The sequence below is a fragment of the Eptatretus burgeri genome, chromosome 15 (genome assembly GCF_056783735.1).
Source record: "Eptatretus burgeri isolate ZD-2024b chromosome 15, Ebu_testis_v1, whole genome shotgun sequence".
In the NCBI taxonomy this organism is placed as follows: Eukaryota; Metazoa; Chordata; class Myxini; order Myxiniformes; family Myxinidae; genus Eptatretus; species Eptatretus burgeri.
The window spans coordinates 3712706-3735988 of NC_140975.1; the positions used below are offsets into that span (position 1 = coordinate 3712706).

The following is a 23283-nucleotide window of genomic DNA, read 5'->3' on the forward strand; positions in this document are numbered from 1 at the left end:
TTTGAGTTCTTGCCGTTTTTCATGGGTCCCAATTGGTTCCCAAAGTTTTACAAAAATCTGAGAGATGACGGCAGATTCTTTGATGATTTGACATGGAATGACCCTTGTGTTTTCCTGAAAATGGGCGTGGTGCGCCCATTATGGGCGGAACCACGCCCAAAAAACATGTGTTTTTAGGGGGTAGCCGATTTCAATTTGCATCTTCTCCGAGGGGGTTTGTCAAATCTGATGGTGGTTTCGGTATTTGGTTAGCCCAATGGCACCTGCATAGCCCCACGGAGCTCGATTTTTCATTTTCGTCCCAAGGTCAAGGTCACAAGGTCAAGGTCACGAACTTAGAAAATTTCGAATTTTGACATAAAAATCATATGACCGCCCAAACTTTGAGAGCTCGGATGACAATATTTTTTATGCATAATCTTGAGGTCATTCCCCACCTAAAGTCTTGAAACCATTTTGCTCTATCTCGAACACCTTGCCCATGGCGCCCCCTTCAAGTTTGTTTTTACGCTGATTTCATCAAAGTATGGATAATCCAAGGAGTGCGAAATGCCATACAGCCTACATGACGTTATATTGTTCCTGGAATGTTCCAGAGGAAGTTTTGCACCAAAGGTCATAATCCTTGACCTTTAAAGTTCACAAAGGTCAAATTTTCAAAGTTGTGGGAATCGAACCGGGTTTTCGACCTTCTTCGACGAACTCACTCCAATTAGCTATAGCACCTATCCTGTTTCCTTATTTTAATGTCCACAACATTGTTTTGTGACCTTTAAAGGTTATGCAAAGATCAAATTTTGAAAGTTGTTGAACGAAACCGGGTTTTCGAGATTTTGCAGCTAATAACCTGTCACTCGTACCACATCATGTTGATCATTTTTATAACTTGGTCAAAGATTATCACTTTGTCTCATCTTTGACTTCTGAAACAATGTACATCATCAAATACCGCTCGTGAACCATTGTTGTCTTCAGACTTGTTATATTTGTAAATTTTCTTTCATTCATTTTTTGCATATTTTCATTTTACTTTGTTAAATATTGTTTATTATTATTTTATTAACCTCCACCATCGAAGATCGGAGGTTACTGTTTTCACCCCTTTCTGTTTGTTTGTTTGTTTGTTTGTTTGTGAACAGTATTACGGAAAAACTCCTCGACGGATTTCGACGAAACTTGGTGGGGGTGTTAGGTATGGTCCAAGGATCATGCCATTAGATTTTGGACTTGGTCCCCCCCCCTCAAAAAAAATTGTTAGAGAATTTTTTTTTTTTTGCATTTCTACATGTTTTAAGTGATTTCCAACCCCCCCCCCCCCAAAAAAAAAATTGAGAGAAAAAAAAATATTTTTTTTGCATTTCTACATGTTTTAAGTGATTTGCAACCCCCCCTCCCCCCAAAAAAATGTTGGAGAAAAGAACTATAACTGTCAGCACTGTTGGCATTTAATTTAATGAATAAGATATAAGGTTCACTTGAGTGACCAAGCAGTATTGGCGGCGGAGGTTTTGCACTCTCCGGAGTGCTCTCCCTCTAGTTGTGTTTTGTTTTGATTTAATAAACAGCTCAAACTAATAACTTTAGACTAGTTTATTGTTTGAAAATGAATGATAACCATGTATTTAACTTCACTCGTTTTCTGATAATTTATTTATTTGATGTCAGCGAGCTTCAATCAGTCAACCAATCAAATATTCTTGGTGTGAATACCGCGTCACAGTCACAATCCCAATTTTGTTAAACTATCACCTTACATTATCGTGTTGTTATACCGTCAAGAAAAGCTCGCAAGTCTATGGTACATGCATGTACCTGCGGTACCAGTATTCAGTTGGCCAGTTCACAACTGCTCATACTTGGCCTTCACTTCAGTGAATAAACGGCGATTTTCAGTGCAAATAACCACGAATAATAACATGTACAAAAGCTGCTTTAAGCTTATAGGCTAATTGCTTTATAAATTAAAAAAGCACAACGGGTGACCATGTATTTTGGAGCCGCATCACTTGACAAAATCTCAAAATGGACGAGGTGAAATACGTGTTTCGTGAAATAACAACGTCGCACTCGCGAGAGTGCAAGTTTAGACCAATTACTGATGGCCAGAAGCTTACCTCCCATGTCTTTGGACTTCTTCGAAAATCCAAAGTCAAACAGGGATTTTCGTTTCGATGCCATCGCTTCGGCACCGAAACTGCGAGGCCTACAAAGTTTATTTTCTTGAGGTCATTGCTGTATGGTATCAGGGTATCAGGACAACAGTCCAAAACGAGGCTAAAGCAGAGAACTCTCTTTTGCAGGAGGCGTGTACAGTATTTAGCTCGCCTGTTCGAAGAACAGAGAGCTTATAGCGATACCCCCGGCGTGAGCGTGAGCGTGAAAATGTTAAATTTTTGTATTACGGAAAAACTCCTCGACGGATTTCGACGAAACTTGGTGGGGGGGGGGTTAGGTATGGTCCAAGGATCATGCTACTAGATTTTGGACTTGGTCACCCCCCCCAAAAAAAATTGTTAGAGAAATCTTTTTTTTTGCATTTCTACATGTTTTAAGTGATTTCCAACCCCCCCCCCCAAAAAAATTGTTAAAAAAAAATTTTTGCAACTTTTTTTTCAACAAAATTTTGATTTCTTCTTTTTGCATTTCTGCATGTTTTAAGTGATTTCCAACTCCCCCCCCCAAAAAAAAAATTGTTGGAGAAAAAAAATGTTTTTGCAACTTTTTTTTTCAACAAAATTTCGATTTCTCTTTTTTTGCATTTCTACATGTTTTAAGTGATTAGGATTTCGACGAAACTTGGTGGGGGTTAGGTATGGTCCAAGGATCATGCCCATTAGATTTTGGACTTGGTCCCCCCCCCCACAAAAAAATTGTTAGAGAAAATTTTTTTTTTGCATTTCTACATGCTTTAAGTGATTTCCAACCCCCCCCCAAAAAAAATTGTTAGAGAAAATAAATATTTTTTTTGCATTTCTACATGTTTTAAGTGATTTCCAACCCCCCCCCCCAAAAAAAAATTGTTAGAGAATTATAAAAAATATTAATTATTAGACTCGTCTTAAAAACGATAAATGTATAAACAGGCGAGCATTGGGTGGCTTTGACACCAACTCTGGTAGCTGCTTGTGTTATTTTTAGGTCAGTGTTGTGCTCGACCTGGCGAGAGTACTCACAGTAAAAGTTAGCCCACTTTTATCGAAATACTAATGCGTTTTCGTCTCGGATTTCAAAACAGGGGGTGTAGAGATTTAGTGGTGACAAAATAAAAATAAAAATCAGCACTGAAGTAGGTGGCGACCTTTGACATTTTTTCTCTGAGTAGACGGCTGCGGGTCGCCGGTAACCGGCTTCTAAGGAAACCCCTGCTGTCCATGTGCACCCACCCTCTCCTTCATCCAAGGCCTCGACCGGCACTGGTTCGAAAACGAGATGTCACCGAAAGAGAATTCCCATTAACAATGAGAAAACCTTGTAAACAGTCTGAAGTGAGAGAATATTAATTTTCCAAATTGATGTTATTAACAGGTTAATAATGTGGGAAATCTTTCACATCAATGTAAACAAATTGATTTACAAAATGAAAATTCCCATTTTACACCACTCTCCCATAGGAAACCAATAAGAGGGAGCAGTACGTCCAGGTTACCTGAGAATTCAGATAGGAAATCAGAATTAAGAAAGACCGAAACTTACTTGAGCTGTTTTGGTGTGCAACAAAGTTACCATGTAAAACCACTAGCGAGCGCGCGCACGCACGCACACACACACCTCTTTAGGATCATGTAGTTCAGGCTTTCTGTAATGGGAAACATGGAGTTTAGTTCCAGCTCGATGTAGTTCTGGCCTGATCAGGTTCAGGACTAGTTTGAGCTGAAACTGGAGTGAGGTTGATGGCACATGATTGCAAATACCCACGCTTCCCACCTGCAGCAAAGTCGAACTTGAGAGTTCATAGAACACCTGACCCCACAGCGTTCAAGTGTACAATTAAATTCAAATAAAATGATGATTTTAAATGCCGTATTCATAAAATGTTCGGGAAGTTTCGTGCTGATGATGCAGGTGGAGACACCACCAAATTTTCAGATTTAACATGTCCAAGTACTGTTAAATGGAAGGTTTTTGAAAATACCTAAAGAGGAATTTGTGTTCCACACAGTGGTCAAGTATAAAATTCAATTTAAATGAAATAAAGATTTGAAAGGTTGTTAAATATATATATATATATATATATATATATATATATATATATATATATATATATATATATATATATATATATATATATATATATATACACACATCTTCTTCTTTCGGCTGCTCCCGTTCGGGGTCGCCACAGCGGATCATCCGTTATGATCCGCATAGTGATTTGGCACAGGTTTTACGCCGGATGCCCTTCCTGACGAAACGCTGGTCACCTCTTACGACACAGGGATATGGTACAACTATTCTAACCGGGGCATACACCGGGCCCAGTACACTGGTACTCACTTCGCCGACCTCGGAAGGATGACAGGCTGAGTCAACCTCCTGGTGTGTATTAATTCAAGCGGCCAACGGGGCTTGAACTCAGGAAATTTTGGATCCCAAGCCACTACCCTAACCACTACGCCAACACCAGGCTTAAATGTATATATATATATATATATATATATATATATATATATATATATATATATATATATATATACATATACATATACATATACATATACATATACATATACATATACATATACATATACATATACATACATACACACATACACACATACACACATACACACATACACACATACACACACACACACACACACACACACACACACACACACACACACACACACACACACACACACACACACACACACACACACACACACACACACACAGTAATACCTCACCATACGCTCGGGATGCGTTCTTGAAAAACCGAGTGTATAGTGAATCATGTTGTTGCGAAACAAGTTTTCCCATAAGAATAATGTTCGAAACAAGTCTGAAGACGACGATAGTTCACGAGCGGTATTTGACGATATAGATTGTTTCAGAAGTCAAGGATGAGACAATGTGATAATGTTTGACCAAGTTATAAAAATGATCAACATGATGTTGTATGAGTGACAGGTTATTAGCTGCAAAATGTCGACAACCCGGTTTCGGTCAACAACTTTAAAAATTTGCCCTTTGCATAACCTTTAAAGGTCACAAAACAATGTTGTGGACATTAAAATAAGGAAACAGGATAGGTGCTATAGCTTATTGGAGTTAGTTCGTTGAAGGTCGAAAACCCGGTTCGATTCCCACAACTTTGAAAATTTGACCTTTGTGAACTTTAAAGGTCAAAGGTCAAGGATTATGACCTTTGGTGCAAAACTTCCTCTGGAACATTCCAGGAACAATATAACGTCATTTAGGCTATATGGCATTTCGCACTCCTCGGATTATCCATACTTTGATGAAATCAGCGTAAAAACAAACTTGAAGGGGGTGCCACGTGCAAGGTGTTCGAGATAGAGCAAAATGCTTTCAAGACTTTAGGTGGGGAATGACTTCAAGATTATGCATAAAAAAATATTGTCATCCCAGCTCTCAAAGTTTGGGCGGTCGTATGATTTTTATGTCAAAATTCGAAATTTTCTAAGTTCGTGACCTTGACCTTGGGACGAAAATGAACCAGAGTTGGTGTCAAAACCACCCAACGCTCATCTGTTTCTACATATGTTGTTTTTAAAAGACGATTCTAATAATTAATATTTTTTATAATTCTCTAACAATTTTTTTTGAGGGGGGGGGGGTTGGAAATCACTTAAAGCATGTAGAAATGCAAAAAAAAAAAAATTTCTCTAACAATTTTTTTTTGGGGGGGGGACCAAGTCCAAAATCTAATGGCATGATCCTTGGACCATACCTAACCCCCCACCAAGTTTCGTCGAAATCCAAATCACTTAAAACATGTAGAATTGCAAAAAAAAGAAATCGAAATTTTGTTGAAAAAAAAGTTGCAAAAGCATTTTTTTTCTCTAACAATTTTTTTTGGGGGGGGTTGAAAATCACAACATGTAGAAATGCAAAAAAAAAATTTCTCGAACAATTTTTTTGGGGGGTGGGGGGTGGAAATCACTTAAAACATGCAGAAATGCAAAAAAAAGAAATCGAAATTTTGTTGAAAAAAAAGTTGCAAAAGCATTTTTTTTCTCTAACAATTTTTTTTAGGGGGGGGGTAGAAATCACTTGCATGTAGAAATGCAAAAAAAAAAATTTTCTCTAACAATTTTTTTTTGGGGGGGGGGTTGGAAATCACTTAAGACATGTAGAAATGCAAAGAAAAAAAAAATCGAGCTCCGTGGGGCTATGCAAGTGCCATTGCGCTAACCAAATACCGAAACGCCTGCCAGATTCGACAAACCCCTCGGAGAAGATGGATTTTTACGTCAAAATTCGCAATTTTCTAAGTTCGTGACCTTGTGACCTTGACCTTGGGACGAAAATGAAAAAAAAAATCTTGCTCCGTGGGGCTATGCAGGTGCCATTGGGCTAACCAAATACCGAAAACCCCTGCCAGATTCAACAAACCCCCTCGGAGAAGATGCAAATTTAAATTGGCTACCCCCTAAAAACAAGTTTTTTGGGCGTGGCTCCGCCCATAATGGGCGCACCACACCCATTCTCAGGAAAACACAACTAGATCATGATGTAAACCTCCCACCAAAATTTTATCAGGATCGGATCAAAACCCACGGAGCTAAGCTCGGGACAGACAGACAGACAAGCCGGTAGGCGGACATGGGTAGTCGGCTGTTGCAAGGCAACTGAGGGGTCCATAGCAACGGTTCTCTCACTCACACATAACTGGGACATACCATGAACCTACCATACCAGTTTCATGTATATCTGACTCATAGTTTCGGAGATATAACGAACTTCGTTTTTTTATTGTTTTCGGCCAGGGTTCATTCAAAGTCTATCTTCTCCGACATTTTTCATAGGATCCGGCTGGAAATTTTTGACAATATGGCTGAATGTACTGCCCACAGTCGTTCGTGGCCCGATTTTTGATTTTCGAAAAAATTAATTTTTAATGATTTTTCAAAAATGTCAAGGTCCCATTGCTTGGCAACGGTGGTGGCCATAGCAATGGTTCTCATTTGCACACAACTAGGTCATGGTATGAACCTACCAACCAAGTTTAATCGAAATCGCCATTTTATTTACTGAAATCGCCATTTTAAATACTGATAATAAGGGTAGAACAAATCTCAAAAAAAAAACATTTGGAATTTTTTTTTTCGACTGGATCGACTCCCCAACAGACAGACAGACAGACAAGCCGGTAGGCGAACATGGGTAGTCGACTACCCAATAGAACCTGACGCGATGGGCCCGTTCAATGGGGAATGACCTGAGGATTAAGCACAAGAAAATTCATGATTCTTGCTTCAAGGGTTAATGCTGCAGATTGTTTTTTCGTTAAAATACCCCCACATTGAGGTTTTTCGGCCGTTGCTAAGCAACGGAGGGGTCCATAGCAGCGGTTCTTTCTCACGCATAACTAGGATATACCATGAACCAACCATACCAGTTTCATGTACATCTGACTCATAGTCTCTGAGATTTCACGAACTTCGTGTTTTTTTTGTTTTCGACCAGGGTTCATTCAAAGTCTATCTTCTCCGACTGTTTTCATAGGATCTGGCTGGAATTTTTTGACAATATGACTGAATGTACTGCCCACTGTCGCTCGTGGCCCGATTTCATCAAGTTTCATCAATCGCCATTGTAATTAATGGAGCACTGGACCGAACAGAGGGACAGACAGAGACAGACAGACAGACAAACATATCGACGGAAAAAGTGATAATAAGGGTAGAACAAGTTTCAAAAAAAATAAAAAAAATCCGACTCGATCGACTACCCAACAGACAGACAGACACACAACAATAACGAATATAGTGATCACTTATTTTTTTCATGAAAATATTTTTTCGTGAACCAATAGGCAATACGTTCCTGAGGGATATCAAAAACCAGCATTTTCCCCAAAATAAGAGTTCTAAAGATAAAGTTGTGCTAATTAATGAATAAACAGCCATTGTAATGATTAATAAAAGTATATACAGTACAGTTGTGGACAGGAAAAAAAAAAATCAACATCCTCATTCTCAAGTTCCTCAAATCCCAGCTGCTGCCCATTTCAACAGCATCTTGATTCGCCACCAATTCAATCCTCCCTTGGGAGTGAGGAACACAACCAGGCCAGAGTTTCCTTCACACATCGTTGAGGTTTGCAGACGTAACCTCCTTCCATGACTCGTCGATGTTCTTGATCGCATTAAATATGTTGCCGTGCCCCTTCCAGAACTGTTTAACGTTTTAAAGTGTCCAATTTCATTTGAAGGGAAATGATTCGTTTCATTTTCTTGAGCTCCGACATTTCAAACTTTCAGGCACAAATGAAATGGCAATAAAACAATTAATATCAACTCGTTGAGTAAACTGTGAGCACATGGACTGGACGTGTTCAGAACAAGTTCGGCAGGAAGAAAAGGAAATGGTATCGTCCTAACCCTATCGCTCAATGGTGAGGAATCACTTAAAAAAAATTCTCAGCTCTGGATCTAGATTTGGATCTTCACCAAAATCGAATCAATTATTCCTTGTTACAAACCCAACCTGCCCACCAAGTTTCGTCCAATCCGTCCAGAACTTTTTGAGATATCCTGTGATACAGTCGTTGCAAAAAAAAATATTGGCACCCTTGCACTTTTTCAAATAACTCACAATTTTCTTGAAAAATAAGTTGAAATTGACAAAAGTATTTTGTCTCCACAATTCTTTATTTTACTGTTAATATCACAGAACCTTTGTTTTTGATTCAGAACTTAATGTCCTTTTAAAACAGAAAATACAAATAAATGGCATTGACAAAATTATTGACACACTTGACTTGATATTTGGTATCACAGCCTTTGGACAAAATAACTGCAGTGAAACACTTCCTATAGCCATGAATGAGCTTCTTACACCTCTCCACTGGTAGTCTGGCCCACTCTTATTCTGCAAACTGCTCCAGTTCCCCCAGATTTGAAGGATGCCTTCTCCCAACTGCTGTTTTCAGATCTCCTCACAGGAGTTCAATGGGATTTAGATCTGGACTCATTGCTGGCCACTTCAGAACAGTCCAGCGTTTTGTCTTGAACCATTCCTGAGTGTTTTATGAAGTGTGTTTGGGGTCATTGTCCTGCTGTAAGATTTCTGACACTGGGTTGAACATTGTGTTCCAAAATGCCTCCTCGGTAATCTGATTTCATGATGCCATGCACACATTCAAGGCACACAGTGCCAGAAGCAGCACAACAACCCAAAAACATCACTGAACCTCCTCCATGTTTGACTGCAGGGAAGGCATTCTTTTCTTTGAAGGCTCCATTTTGTTTTCTGTAAACATGGAGATGATGTACTTTCACAAAAATGTCTAATTTGGTCTCATTCTCTCCACAGGACAGTCTCCCAGAAGGATTTTGATTTGTTCAGGTGTGTTTTGGCAAACTCCAATCGGGCTTTCTTACATCTCCCTCTCCCAGCAGTGGGGTCCTCCTGGGTCTCCAACCATAGAACCCCCTTTCATCGAGTTGACGATGGATGGTTTTAATTGAAACAGTTGTACCTTGTGTCTGAAGGTCAGCTTGAATTTCTTTGGCAATTGATCGAGGTGCTTTCTCCACCATTCGAACAATTGCTGCGATCTTCAATCAAGTTTTCTCTTTAGGCCACGTCCAGGGAGGTTGGCTACAGCGCCGTGGGCCTTAAACTTCCTGATAGCATTGCATACGGTGGACACAGGAACACATGTCCATGCTTGGCGACAATCTTGTGTCTGACCTCCTTGGACAATTCTCTGGTTTTCTTTCTTTTCTCCATGTTCATTGCAGTACACACAGTGACACAAAACAGCAGAATGACTCCTTTTCTGTATTCAAACTGGTTGAATGAGTGATTTTTATATTGCAGGCACCTGCAACTCACCACAAGTGAGTTCACTTCTGAAGTAAAGGAGAATCACTTGCTTGAAATCTAATTATTTCCAACAACTTCTTAATGGTGCCAATAATATTGGCCGTGCCATTTTATGATTTCTGTGTGGAATAAGCAACGATTTAGTAATTTTTTTCAGTTTCTATCCCCCGCCGCGTAGCGGAAGGGGGATATTGTTGTCACCCGGGTCGTCCGTCCGGCTGGCTGGGCGTCAACATTTATAGCTGTGAGTGCGATAACTCGTAGACTGTTCGCCATATCGATTTGAAATTTGGGTCACATATGTACCACCTGAAAAGGAAGAACCCTATTGATTTTGGGCGTGGCCGGATCTAAGATGGCCGACTGGTTCAATGGCAGGGGATTCCCCATCTCTGATGGGTATGTTTTTTGTTTTGTTCCAATGCAAACCAAAGAAATACACATGTGGATAACAAAAGATGTTTTAATTTCAACAATTTTTTTGGAAGAAATGGTGCATCATTTGAGAAAAGTGCAAGGGTACCAATATTTTTTAGCCACGACTGTGTGTCGTTTTTAGTCATAGCCCTCAATGGTGAAAAATCACGTAAAAAACAACTTCTTGGATCCGGATCTGGATCTTCACCAAAAGCTAATCATTTCATCGGAGTAACATAACCAAGCTCAACACCAAATTTCGTACAAAAAAAATCCACAACTTTGTGAAATTTTTTCACAAAATTTTGTTCACAAACAGACAAATGGACAGACAGAGGTGAAAACATAACCTCCATCCGCCTTCGGTGGCGAAGGTAACTTCCTACCATCTTTACACAAAAATACAGCACATTCCGAGGCCGTGTTGGTTGCCAATCCCACTATTCTATTCCGAGGCCGTGTTGGTTGCCAATCCCACTATTCTATTCCGAGGCCGTGTTGGTTGCCAATCCCACTATTCTATTCCGAGGCCGTGTTGGCTGCCAATCCCACTATTCTATTGCAAGGTCGTGTCAGTTGCCAATTCCACTATTCTATTCCGAGGCCGTGTTAGTTGTCAATTCCACTATTCTACTCTGAGGCCGTGGAGGTTGCCAATCCCACTATTCTATTACAAGGTTGTGTCGGTTGCCAATCCCAGTATTCTATTCCGAGACCGTGTCAGTTGCCAATCCCACTATTCTATTCCGAGGCCGTGTCGGTTGCCAATTCCATTGTTCCATTCCGAGACCAAGGAGGTTGCGAAACCCACTGTTCTACTCTGAGGCCGTGTGGGTTGCCAATCCCATTGTTCTATTCCGAGGCCGTGTTGGTTGCCAATCGCACTATTCTATTGCAAGGTCGTGCCAGTTGCCAATTCCACTATTCTATTCCGAGGCCGTGTTGGTTGCCAATTCCACTATTCTACTCTGAGGCCGTGGAGGTTGCCAATCCCACTATTCTACTCTGAGGCCGTGGAGGTTGCCAATCCCACTATTCTACTCTGAGGCCGTGGAGGTTGCCAATCCCACTATTCTATTACAAGGTTGTGTCAGTTGCCAATCCCATTGTTCTATTCCGAGGTCGTGTGGGTTGCCAATCCCAGTATTCTATTCCGAGACCGTGTCAGTTGCCAATCCCACTATTCTATTCTGAGGCAGTGTTGGTTGCCAATTCCACTGTTCCATTCCGAGACCGTGAAGGTTGTGAAACCCACTGTTCTACTCCGAGGCCGGGTGAGTTGCCAATCCCACGGTTCTATTCCGAGGCCGTGGAGATTGCCAATTCCACTATTCTATTCCAAGTCTATATTGGTTGCCAATCCCATTGTTCTATTCCGATGCCGTGTCGGTTGCCAATCCTACTGTTCTCTTCTGATGACGTGGAGGTTGCCAATCGCACCATTCTATCCCGAGGTTGGGTCGGTTGCCGATCCCACCGTTCTATTCCGAGGCCGTGTTGGTTGCCAATTCCACTATTCTATTCTGAGGCCGTCGGTGGCCAATCCCACTGTTCTATTCCGAGGCCGTGAAGGTTGCCAATCACACTATTCTATTCCGAGGTTGTGTCGGTTGCCAATCCCACTGTTCTATTCCGAGGCCGTGGAGGTTGCCAATTCCACTATTCTATTGCAAGGCCGTGTTGGTTGCCAATCCCATTGTTCTATTCTGAGGCCGTGTTGGTTGCCAATCCCACTATTCTATTGTAAGGTCATGTCAGTTGCCAATCCCACTATTCTATTCTGACGCCATGTCTGTTGCCAATCCCATTCTTCTATTCCGAGGACGTGTCGGTTGCCAATTCCACTATTCTATTCTGAGGCCGTCGGTGGCCAATCCCACTGTTCTATTCCGAGGCCGTGAAGGTTGCCAATCACACTATTCTATTCCGAGGTTGTGTCGGTTGCCAATCCCACTGTTCTATTCCGAGGCCGTGGAGGTTGCCAATTCCACTATTCTATTGCAAGGCCGTGTTGGTTGCCAATCCCATTCTTCTATTCCGAGGACGTGTCGGTTGCCAATTCCATTGTTATATTCCGATGCCGTGTCGGTTGCCAATCCCACTGTTCTCTTCCGAGGCCGTGGAGGTTGCCAATCACACTATTCTATTCCGAGGTTGTGTCGGTTGCCAATCCCACTGTTCTATTCCGAGGCTGTGGAGGTTACCAATCCCACTATTCTATTCCGAGGTTGTGTCGGTTGCCAATCCCACTGTTCTATTCCGAGGCCGTGGAGGTTGCCAATCCCACTATTCTATTCCGAGGTTGTGTCGGTTGCCAATCCCACTGTTCTATTCCGAGGACGTGTCGGTTGCCAATTCCACTATTCTATTGCAAGGCCGTGTTGGTTGCCAATCCCATTGTTCTATTCCACGGCCGTGTCGGTACTCATCACAACAATGTTGACCATTGTTGATATTAAACTTCTCCAGTTGAAGTCCCAATCGGAACGGACTGTATTTTCTCTCTCTCTCCCGTCCGACACCAGTAAACGTGTGTACACCTTTACGCCTTTTGCATTATTACATTGACAAAGCATTTTTAATATATATTCCCTATTGCATTATAATCCATCAAAAGGATTTTTAAGAGGACGTGCTTCATCAACAGTGTATCGGGTCCGTGACACGTCATAAAAAATAAAAAAAAAACACCGTTGCCTTGGATACGGTCAACATCGTCTCCCCAGGCTCCCCTCACTAATCCCCACCGATAGTTATTTGTTGAGTGGTTTCGTTCCGACAGAAAATGAAATCAACCACCACAAACCACAGCACCACTAAATAACACGAGCTTCTTTACAAGGAACGGCCATGCAGGTCATGCGGCCCGTCAAAGTCTGCGCGGTCGTCTTGGTGCCGTGCTCGATCGTTTAAAACGCGGGTGAGCATCGAGCAATGGCAAAGTCTTGTGGATTCATGAAAGTCCCGGGTAATCGAGAGTACGAGCCACGAACACGTATCGTGTTCGGCTAAGGGTAAGAATCCCAACGAGGGCATCATGAAGATGCGTGTGGACCAGCGACATGGACGCCGAGACCTCGAACAGTCAGGTGGAGGCCTCGTTGTAAAATAAATAAATATCTACATATATATATATATATATATATATATATATATATATATATATATATATATATACACAAATACATCGGATTTGGAAGGAATATAGAACACGGCTCCGTCCGAGACGATGAACAATCGTCGGAAAATCCGACTCGGGTGTCGAAGATCGCTGTGAGAGAACATCGACGTGAATATGCGAAGAGCCCGATGAAGCGCTCGGATCGAGGCCTCGGATACATGAGGAGCCGACATGATGCGATGGCGACGCGGCACGCACAGCCTGAGTCAGAGCCGTGGGGGGGGGAGGCACCAGTAGGCCATGTCGCGAAGCCCTTACCTCACAAAAGGCCCGGCAGTACTCGGCCGCTGCCAACGGGCCTTGGTGTAAACGGCTGGCCAAAGCGGCCAGGCGGCCGGACAAGGCTCCGCGGGCCTCGTCTATTGTCCTTTCCTCCATAACGCTGGGCAACCAGGCCCGTTTCGCTCCCTCCCCTCAACCGACTCCCCTCCTCTACATCGCTCACTTCCTTAATCCTTCGGTCAGGAACATTTTATTCTTCATTCATTCAATTCACTCATTCACCGCTTTCGCGTCGCGACCGTTCAACCCCCGCGCCTTTAAAACGCACTCCATACACACCTCGCACGTTCTAATTACATACACTGTAAAAATGGAACTTTCATTGACAAATTGACAAACGAAACCAATGATGACAAGCTTATACACTGCCTAAAATGATCGATCTCAAACGTAAGGATCGTCGATAATTCGAAAAAAAAAAAAAATAAAGTTTTTTTTCTTAATGGCACATGCTGATTGGTTGTGCAAAAGCGCCTAAACTACGATTAAAAATGGAAACAGCTCATTGTGGTTCAACAAGTCTGTGTTATCCACGAATGTTTACACCAACTGGATGGGAAACGCTACGGCGGTTGTTGGAGCGATTGTGAAGCCGAGCGGCGGCCATCTTGGTACACCCAGAAAGTGACGCAACTCCACGGAAGCTCTTGTGCCTTGACTTCGTGCGGAGGTCACGTGAAAGCTTCTACTTTATTGACGTCACAAAAATTACATTTCTCCATCGTTATATTTCCACCGATTGTGGTTAAAAATCAGATCGTAACTTGTACGTTCTTTCTAAACATGATCCGGTGTACGAGCGGAAGGTGGTGAAGTGTGTCGTGTGCTTTGTTTAAGGATTCAGGAACATTCCGCACTGAGCGCCGGGAAATGAGGGTTCAAAGCATTGACTGTTCACTAAAAAATACAATAAAATTTAACCTTGGTGAGGGAAGGGTGAGGGAAGGCTGAGTCGGGTGAGGGAAGGGTGAGTCAGGTGAGGGAAGGGTGAGGAAAGGCTGAGTCGGGTGAGGGAAGGGTGAGTCAGGTGAGGGAAGGGTGAGTCGGGTGAGGGAAGGGTAAGTCGGGTGAGGGAAGGGTAAGTCGGGTGAGGGAAGGGTAAGTCGGGTGAGGGAAGGGTAAGTCGGGTGAGGGAAGGGTAAGTCGGGTGAGGGAAGGGTAAGTCGGGTGAGGGAAGGGTAAGTCGGGTGGGGGAAGGGTCAGTCGGGTGAGGGAAGGGTAAGTAGGGTGAGTCGGGTGAGGGAAGGGTCAGTCAGGTGAGGGAAAGATAAGGAGGGTGAGTCGGGTGAGGGAGAAACGAATTGGTTTGGGGAGAGGAGTCGAGTATTGAGGGTGAAAATGAGAAGTAGGGGGGCAGTAGGCAAGCAGCGATAAAGGTGTGAGTGTGTGTGGGTGTGTGGGGGTGTGTGTGGGTGTGTGTAGAGAGAGAAGAGTGGTGCGTGAGTGTGCGTGTGTGAAGAGAGAAGAGTGGTGTATGTGTGGAGAGAGAAGAGTGGTGTGTGTGTGTGTGTGTGTGTGTGTGTGTGTGTGTGTGTGTGTGTGTGTGTAGAGAGAAGAGTGGTGTGTGTGTGTTTGTGTGTATGTGTGTAGAGAGAAGAGTGGTGTGTTTGTGTGTGTGTGCGTGTGCATATATATATTGTTGCGGTCTTCGCGCCCGCCGGCGTGCGAACGGCCACGTAACTCGAATCGCGGCACGTCGCCCACCGGATGGACAATCCAGTCGTGACCCTCTCGGACTAACGCCGGGAACCAGTCACGGGTGGACCTTTCGGTCTCACCGCGATCGAGCCAATCAGCCCCCGCGTGGGATAGGGTTGCTCGCCAAATTCGACCTACCTAAGTACCCACGCGGAGGGTAGACCGGGCGATCGCACCTCGCCGCAGGTCGACTTCGGACACGGGCCACTTAAGCGACCCGTTCCGTACTATCAGAATAACCGAGCGGTGTTATCGTCGACCTCGACGGTTCGATTAATTATCGGGCGTACTCAGCCCACTACCAACCCTTTACGTGAAGCAAGATGAGGGTTCAATGGGGGAAAAGACGAAGCGAAGCGGGAGAACAGTTCAACAATAAAGCACATTTATTCGCGGCACACGGGAAGCACACAAATACAATTCCACCAAAAGCACACAAAAAAAAGAAAACACAATTCCATTTACACAAAAAGCAAATATAAAAGCGAAAACAATGCAGAGCTAATACCGACTACCGAGCACACGGCAACACTTATACAATTCTACTTCACAGACGGCGCCGACAACACATACCCAAAACCAAGGAAAAGAAATCCCCCAAGAATGAGGCAGGCCTGAGGCCGAGACCGGGTCGCGCCTACCCGTCTGGTGATGAGACGCGGAGCGGCGATGGCGCCGCACTCCGCGGGCCTCGCGGACAGTGCCTGGCAGGGGGTGGGAAAAAGGGGCCCCCTTGGTCGCACTATCTCAGCGCGGGGGGAAACAGGAGGGGGTTGCTGATGCTCGGGGTATAGAGGATCTTTATTATCCCTGGTGTGCGTCTCCACCTCGGCCAGGTCGCGCTGCCGGCCTCCCTCGGGCGTGCAGCTCCTGGCACCGACGCGAGCACCCCCTCGTCTGCCTTCGCCGCTGCCGCCTCTGGACTCTCCACCCTGGACTCTTCTTTGGGCTCCCCTCGTTCGACTCTCTTCAGCTTCTCCAGCTACTGCAGGCTTCGGGCTCCAGACTTCCACACTCTTCTCTCCGTTCCGACTCCTTCTCGTTCTCGTTCTGCTGACTGACGAACACCGTCCTTTTATCCCCCCGTAGCTTCGCCTTTGACCCCCTCCCTTTGACCTTTCACCTCGCTCCCCATTGGCCCGAGAAAAAGTGGGCGTGAAGGCTTTTTGATCCACAAATTTGCATATATCGATCGTTCTGGAGGCGGGGCCAAATCGCCCCTCGCTCACCGATTGGACGGCAAAAAGTGGGCGTGTGTCGTTTTTGATCCGTTTTTGAAGCACAAAATCCGTGATTTTGTACACGCTGTTCAACGTGCGCCCTGCACGAGTCCAACACCGGTACCCACAGCGGGGCAAGAACGGTGGCGATGCTACGGTTGCGAGGTGTGACGGGAAGGTCGTGGCGGTTGTGGTGAAGCGGCGTTGTGGTTGGTGGTTGATGTTGTGGTTGTGGTGGTAATCATGGCGGTTGGTCCAAAATAAAGATAGTAAAAGAAAAACGGCTATCCTGAAGAGTCGCAGCTCGCATAAATGACATGTATTCCCACTAGACAACGGGTTTGGGCCTAACTACACATGTACTTACCGAGATACCTCACCTAAGGGACCTGAATGGTGGTTTGCGAATTTGGTAACCACAACACTACCCCCTCCCCTTTTTACAGACTCGTCCCGAGTCGTCAAATTTTCGTGTGCCATCATGTGTAGTTTTCCCCTAGTACATTTTACCTACGGATCCCTGAGTGCGACATTCATGGTATTCGTGTCCCCAAAATAAATAACCTGAGGGCTGCGTAACTATCTAAACAAACTCACTCACACGGACGACTTAAGTAAAATTGCCGGCGCTAGACAGACATGCCGGGGGGCGCACTCATATTTACAGTACATCTTAACCTTAACTTACAAATTTTACACTAAACCATGGCCCAGGATCATTGAACTCTGCAAAAGAAAAGCAGTTAGCAGGGAGCCAGGCTGCCCGCATGCAGTCTCTGGCTCAAACAATGCAGGTGACAGGGAACGTGGCTGGCTGCTCACACGCAGTCCAAGGCCTTCCCTTTTTACTGAACGCAGTGAACCACAACGGTGCATGGGCTGCACAACGCAGTCTCCGTGCCAGCTCAAGTGGCACACGCAATGAGCACAACGAATGGATGCATGGACACAAACACGGTGCACGGGCCGCCACTGCAGGCCCGTGTTGTAGCTGCCAACAGGGCAGTTCTCGCAGCTTGCAAACTGTTGCCTTGATCCTGGCGCACATGGAAATGAACAGGGGGGGGGGCAAAGCAAAAATTGAACGGGGCTGGTGAACGTGGGCAGTGGGCATGGCATGGCAAAGGTGAGCAGGCAAACACAGCCCGCAGAAGAAGGCCGCTGCAGGCAAACACAGCCCGCAGATGAACTGGCCGGCACAGGCCTTGAAGAAAACAGCCAGCAGATGAACTGGCCGGTACAGGCCTTGCAGCACAACAACAGCTGCCGATGAAGTTAGCCGGCCTCTGCCTTGCAGCAAAACACGGCCAGCCGATGAAGTTGGCCAGCCTTTGCCGTTCAGTGGAGGTTGGTGGAGGGAGTGCGGTGGTGCTGGCCACTCGGAAGGCGGGCTCGGACCTACCTACCTGTCTCCCTCCCAACCTATCGCCTTTGCCTGTCACTGTACATACCCACTCCCTTAATTTGTGAAAAACCAATTTAGCCCCCACTTATTTTTTTTGTTGTTTTTATTTTTACTTCCCCACTATAAATCGTCCCCTAACCCCCTTTATCGTCCTTGTTCGGCTAACCTATACTGTCACCTAGCCTACTCCCAACCCCTACGTTCCCTTCCCGGAGGGGAATAAGGGAGAGCTAACGTCCTGTGTCGAGGCCCAGCGAAGCCTCAGAATGGCCTCCCCAGAGTTCGGCGATCTAACCCAAAGTGGGTCCAGCGGCCCACAACGAGAGCGAGGGGATGGATGGTGCGGAGGGGTACACTTCCTAATCTACCCTATCCATTTAACTGTTAAACTACCCCGGGGCTTTCAACAAGCGCCTCTCGCTTAAACTATTGGTTCTAACAACCCAGATTCCCGTCGCCTGTGTTGGTGTCCTCACAATTTCGGGCCTCGCCCCCCAATTTTCTCTCCGTGCCCTCACACGGTCTCCTGGCTGGGACACGTGGCTCCCTTTGGCAGGCACGACCCTCTGCCGAATCTCCCGCTATGGCACCCCCGGGCACTACACTGCCTCCGAGCCTACCAGCTCCCTAACACCGGGGAGTGCCCCCATGGCACCTCCCCTGAAACGCACACGTGGCAGGCCGGCCTCCCGGGCCCCTTTCCGAGGGTCACCCGTGCCCACAACACTGCCCACGCGGCCAATGGCGCTCCGGGCCCCCGCACCAAGCAGGCGCACCCGTGCCCACTACTCTATCCCGGCCCCCCATGGGCCCATGGCCTACCGCGGCCGACTAGCCTGGTGCCCGGGGTACCCACTCAGCGATACTCACCTTTCGCAGCCACGCTCCCAAGCCCGTCAACAGGGCTCCTGCACCCCTCCAAATGGGTCTCGAGCCTACTTTCCCACCAACAACAAAACGACCTCCATTTTTCAATTTGACTGACCCCCTAACTCACTTTATACTGACCCCGGGGTCCCTTGGGCGGGAGTCACTCCTCCCCCCAATCACTCATCGCACCATGCATTCCCCATTCACTCCACACACACAGACCCGCTGGCCTCACTCACTCACCAAGCACATGCCTCACAACTCACCAACTCTTCAACACACACACTGAACTCTGCCATTCTTCTATCTACATCCCCTAACTAACTCGTGCTCCCACGTCGTCCCTTAAACTACAGCACGTTCCTTTTAACACTACGTAGCTAAACTACGTCAACCCTACACACTCACTGTCTGTCACGGTCTCCAAATCATCAAAAATCATTTCCCATTTTCCAACCTAAAGCTCATCTAAATCCCTCTAACTAATCCATTCCACGGACTCCATGAGGACTTACCCCTGCCCCATGAAGTCGGTCTAACTAAGCTAACCCTTCCCCCTAACTAGTTTCCATCCTGTGCCCAGGTCAAGGGGGTCTTTCACCCCTTGCCCAGGAATCCTGTGCACCCGAAAGTGAGGCTTGCTTTTTTTTTTTTTTTTTTTTTTCCATGCGCAGCACCTGCGCGGCAACTCAGAGCTCGCGCACTTTGCAACTGCCCGTGACGTCATGCAGCTGCACGTGTTCCTCGTCCCTCCTTGGACGGGACCATCCGGCAGAGATACCCCTCCTGCCGGATTCCAACCACACGTGCAGCCATGACGTCACCGTGCGCATAAAAAAAAAAAAACAAGCACCACGTCTCGAGGGGTTCCCCACGCGAACACATGTGCTTTGCCCGTTGGAGCTTAACACACACGATCGCGTGGAGAACCCGTCCGGTCCAAATCCGTTTACCTGCCTAAACTTTGTCCGTCCGCGGGATCGGCAAATCCACCGCGTGCGTTTCCGGACCGGGACTTCACTCTCGCAAGCGAGCACGTGGCGGTCTCGTGCGTTGCACAGCACGAACCGCGTGCTCACTGCTGGGTGAACCCGGCACGGTCCCCGAAACAGCTACAGCCGCTACACGGCTTTCTCTCCTCTGTCGCCGTCTCCATTCCACCCACGCACACCTGCGTGTTACGACGCACACAGTCCACTCCATCAAACTCACACCGGGAGACGCGGCTGCGTGCTCCCGCATGCCAACCGACATCTCCCTCTCATACCGCTCTCTCACACACACGGTCTCCCTTGCACACAGCGACCTTGCACACGGCCGTTCACTCACGCGTGCGGGGGCACTCACCCGCGGTGCCTCATCCACACACGCGGGGGCACTCACCCGCGGTACCTCACTCATACACACGGCGACACTCACACACGCGGTCTCTTCCACACACGGTGCCTCACCCACACGCGGGGGCACTAACCCGCGGTGCCTCACTCACACTCCGTGTCTCACTCACACACGCGGGGGCACTCACCCGCGGTGCCTCACTCATACAGGCCGTTTCACTCACACCCACGGCCTCTTCCACACACGGTGCCTCATCCACACACGGCGTGCTGGGAAGCACGTACTCCGGCACCATCGCCACCACACCACTCACACACGGGGTCGCACTCACACCTTGCACCACACACACAGGGACAACCACACTGGGGATTCGTGTCCCCACAAGGGTCTCCGGGGCCTCTATACCCCCCAAGCTTTCCGTGCACCCGTCCACAGCACTCGTCCTCTCAACCTCGCAAAGCACGACCGAACTCACCTGGTCGTGACTCGCCTCAAGGGGGCAGACTCCCTCCCCTCGTTCCTGGAGGAGGCCATCCAGGTGCTCGCACTGGGTCCCCACACGCTCCGCGAGCTCACCCCCATTGTCCTCCACTACCTCCGTGTGTGTGTGCGCGTCACTTACCCCGTCTTCATCGTGTTTATTGGTCTCTGCTTCTTTCTGGCGTCTTTCCCTTATCTTTATGTAGGTCAACCTTGCTTTCTCTTTAAGTCGCTCCCGTCCTTCCCTGTTTTTCACTCCTTGCTCTTTCACGATCTCCGCGTACCTCATCCTTGCTCTCCGTATTAATTGTTCTTTTCTCTCCCTCGCAATTACTTTCACCTCGTCTCTTGTCTCCCGAATTACTTTTTCCTTACCCGCCTCCACCGCGGGCCTGTCAGCCGTTGCACCCCCTTCCAGCTCGTTTGTTCCGACACGTGGAGTCGCCATTTTAAGTTCCCTGCTCACGGCCTTCATGCCCGCCTGCAGGCATCGGCCCATGTTCTGCGTCTCACCCCGGAACTTTTTCGTTTCTTCCTTCATGTTTGTTACCATTTTAGTTTTCATGCGTTTTATTTCGTTTGTGAATGTATCCATCTTTTCGTTCATGCCTTTCATTTCGTTTTTCACTTCATTTGTATTTGTATCCATTTTTTCGATCATTTTCGCATTCATCTTTTCGTTCATTGCCGCCAGCATGGCGCATAGCTGGGCCATGTCGAATGCACTCAGCTGAGCCGTTTCGGCAAGGGTTGGGGAAGGGTTTTGGTGGAGAGGGGGGGGGGAAGGTGTCATACACCACGGCCGCTGCCGCACCCACCTCGGGCCCTGGGTTCAGTTGGGCGAGTCCGTGTTCCTGCACAATCAACATTTCCTGCTCGGGGATTCCATCCTGGACCATGGATTCTACATTATTACACATATACATTTCTAATACCCCCGGCTCCCGCTCGCCTTGAGACGCCATCTTGCTTCTCGTGAAGGGTTAATTTGCTCGCTCGTAATTTGGAGGGAATCGGGGGTCGCTTCTCTCACCCCTGGACCGATTCCCGTGAATTTAGCCGGAGACAGGAGAGCCTGTTTTCCTGTTCTCCGATACCAGTGCCGCGAGGAGGGCGATGAATTTGTATCGCACGACCTGACACCAGTGTTGCGGTCTTCGCGCCCGCCGGCGTGCGAACGGCCACGTAACTCGAATCGCGGCACGTCGCCCACCGGACGGACAATCCAGTCGTGACCCTCTCGGACTAACGCCGGGAACCAGTCACGGGTGGACCTTTCGGTCTCACCGCGATCGAGCCAATCAGCCCCCGCGTGGGATAGGGTTGCTCGCCAAATTCGACCTACCTAAGTACCCACGCGGAGGGTAGACCGGGCGATCGCACCTCGCCGCAGGTAGACTTCGGACACGGGCCACTTAAGCGACCCGTTCCGTACTATCAGAATAACCGAGCGGTGTTATCGTCGACCTCGACGGTTCGATTAATTATCGGGCGTACTCAGCCCACTACCAACCCTTTACGTGAAGCAAGATGAGGGTTCAATGGAGGAAAAGACGAAGCGAAGCGGGAGAACAGTTCAACAATGAAGCACATTTATTCGCGGCACACGGGAAGCACACAAATACAATTCCACCAAAAGCACACAAAAAAAAGAAAACACAATTCCATTTACACAAAAAGCAAATATAAAAGCGAAAACACAGTGCAGAGCTAATACCGACTACCGAGCACACGGCAACACTTATACAATTCTACTTCACAGACGGCGCCGACAACACATACCCAAAACCAAGGAAAAGAACATCCCCAAGAATGAGGCAGGCCTGAGGCCGAGACCGGGTCGCGCCTACCCGTCTGGTGATGAGACGCGGAGCGGCGATGGCGCCGCACTCCGCGGGCCTCGCGGACAGTGCCTGGCAGGGGGTGGGAAAAAGGGGCCCCCTTGGTCGCACTATCTCAGCGCGGGGGGAAACAGGAGGGGGTTGCTGATGCTCGGGGTATAGAGGATCTTTATTATCCCTGGTGTGCGTCTCCACCTCGGCCAGGTCGCGCTGCCGGCCTCCCTCGGGCGTGCAGCTCCTGGCACCGACGCGAGCACCCCCTCGTCTGCCTTCGCCGCTGCCGCCTCTCCGCCTCTGGACTCTCCATCCTGGACTCTTCTTTGGGCTCCCCTCGTTCGACTCTCTTCAGCTTCTCCAGCTACTGCAGGCTTCGGGCTCCAGACTTCCACACTCTTCTCTCCGTTCCGACTCGTTCTCGTTCTCGTTCTCGTTCTCGTTCTCGTTCTCGTTCTCGTTCTCGTTCTCGTTCTCGTTCTCGTTCTCGTTCTCGTTCTCGTTCTCGTTCTCGTTCTCGTTCTCGTTCTCGTTCTC

At 47.1% G+C, this 23283-nt stretch overlaps 1 protein-coding gene across 1 annotated transcript in view; it reads right to left on the reverse strand.

Moving 5' to 3' along the window:
• Nucleotides 1-14086, reverse strand: part of LOC147011341 (uncharacterized) — an 86559-nt gene extending 72473 nt beyond the window's left edge. Inside the window, exon 1 of the mRNA XM_085857171.1 lies at nucleotides 13877-14086. Coding sequence (XP_085713297.1) covers nucleotides 13877-13996 — 120 coding nt within the window. The 5' untranslated portion in view covers nucleotides 13997-14086. The remainder of the gene's footprint in view (nucleotides 1-13876) is intronic.
• Between the last annotated feature and the right edge of the window lie 9197 nt (nucleotides 14087-23283).